Source organism: Brassica oleracea, unplaced genomic scaffold (genome assembly GCF_000695525.1).
Source record: "Brassica oleracea var. oleracea cultivar TO1000 unplaced genomic scaffold, BOL UnpScaffold09570, whole genome shotgun sequence".
Classification (NCBI taxonomy): domain Eukaryota; kingdom Viridiplantae; phylum Streptophyta; class Magnoliopsida; order Brassicales; family Brassicaceae; genus Brassica; species Brassica oleracea.
The window spans coordinates 1-586 of NW_013626091.1; the positions used below are offsets into that span (position 1 = coordinate 1).

Consider the following 586-nt stretch of genomic DNA (forward strand, 5'->3'; position numbering starts at 1 on the left):
TAGCCCGATCCTCACCAGCTGTAAACAGAGTCCCACTCTGTTGCAAATCAATCAAACATTTTAGCTTAAAAAATCTAAATCAAAAACCATCACCATAACAACTCTAAACACAAGTTGAGGAAGACAAGTTACTAAATAGAGACAAAGAGATAGATAAGTAAAGAAAGAATCTCACGTCTCCAGGAGAAGCGCATAGAATACGCTTACGGCTACCATTGTCCAGCTCAAGAAGAAGCTTAGCATCCTCACTCTGATGAACACCAACTTTACTATTCACCACCATGAAGAACCTCTCCCCACTCGGATCAAACTTCACAAGACTCGCCTCGTGCCCCAACCTACAGCAAAAACTCCTCTTCCCCCTCACAAGATTCAACATCGCAAAGCACTCGTCACGGTAAACAGCCAAAGCGAGCTTCCCAGAAGGGTGAATCGATAGATCGTTGACGGCCTTCTTGTGAGGACGAAAGGACTTGAGGAGGACAAAAGGGTCTGTGTCGAAGATCGCGACGGAGCCATCGGCGGCGGCGGAGATGAGATTGCGAGGGAAGGAGAGGGAGGAGGGGGTGTAGAAGGAGAGGGCGGT

The 586-nt window shown here is 47.8% G+C and overlaps 1 protein-coding gene across 1 annotated transcript; it reads right to left on the reverse strand.

The window, feature by feature from the left end:
• Positions 1 to 4: 4 nt before the first annotated feature.
• On the reverse strand, positions 5 to 583 carry LOC106322197 (p21-activated protein kinase-interacting protein 1-like; the record flags this gene model as incomplete). Its single annotated transcript, XM_013760330.1, has 2 exons — positions 5 to 37; positions 176 to 583. Coding segments are annotated over 2 exons (441 nt in total), but the record flags the coding sequence as incomplete, so codon positions are not given.
• Between the last annotated feature and the right edge of the window lie 3 nt (positions 584 to 586).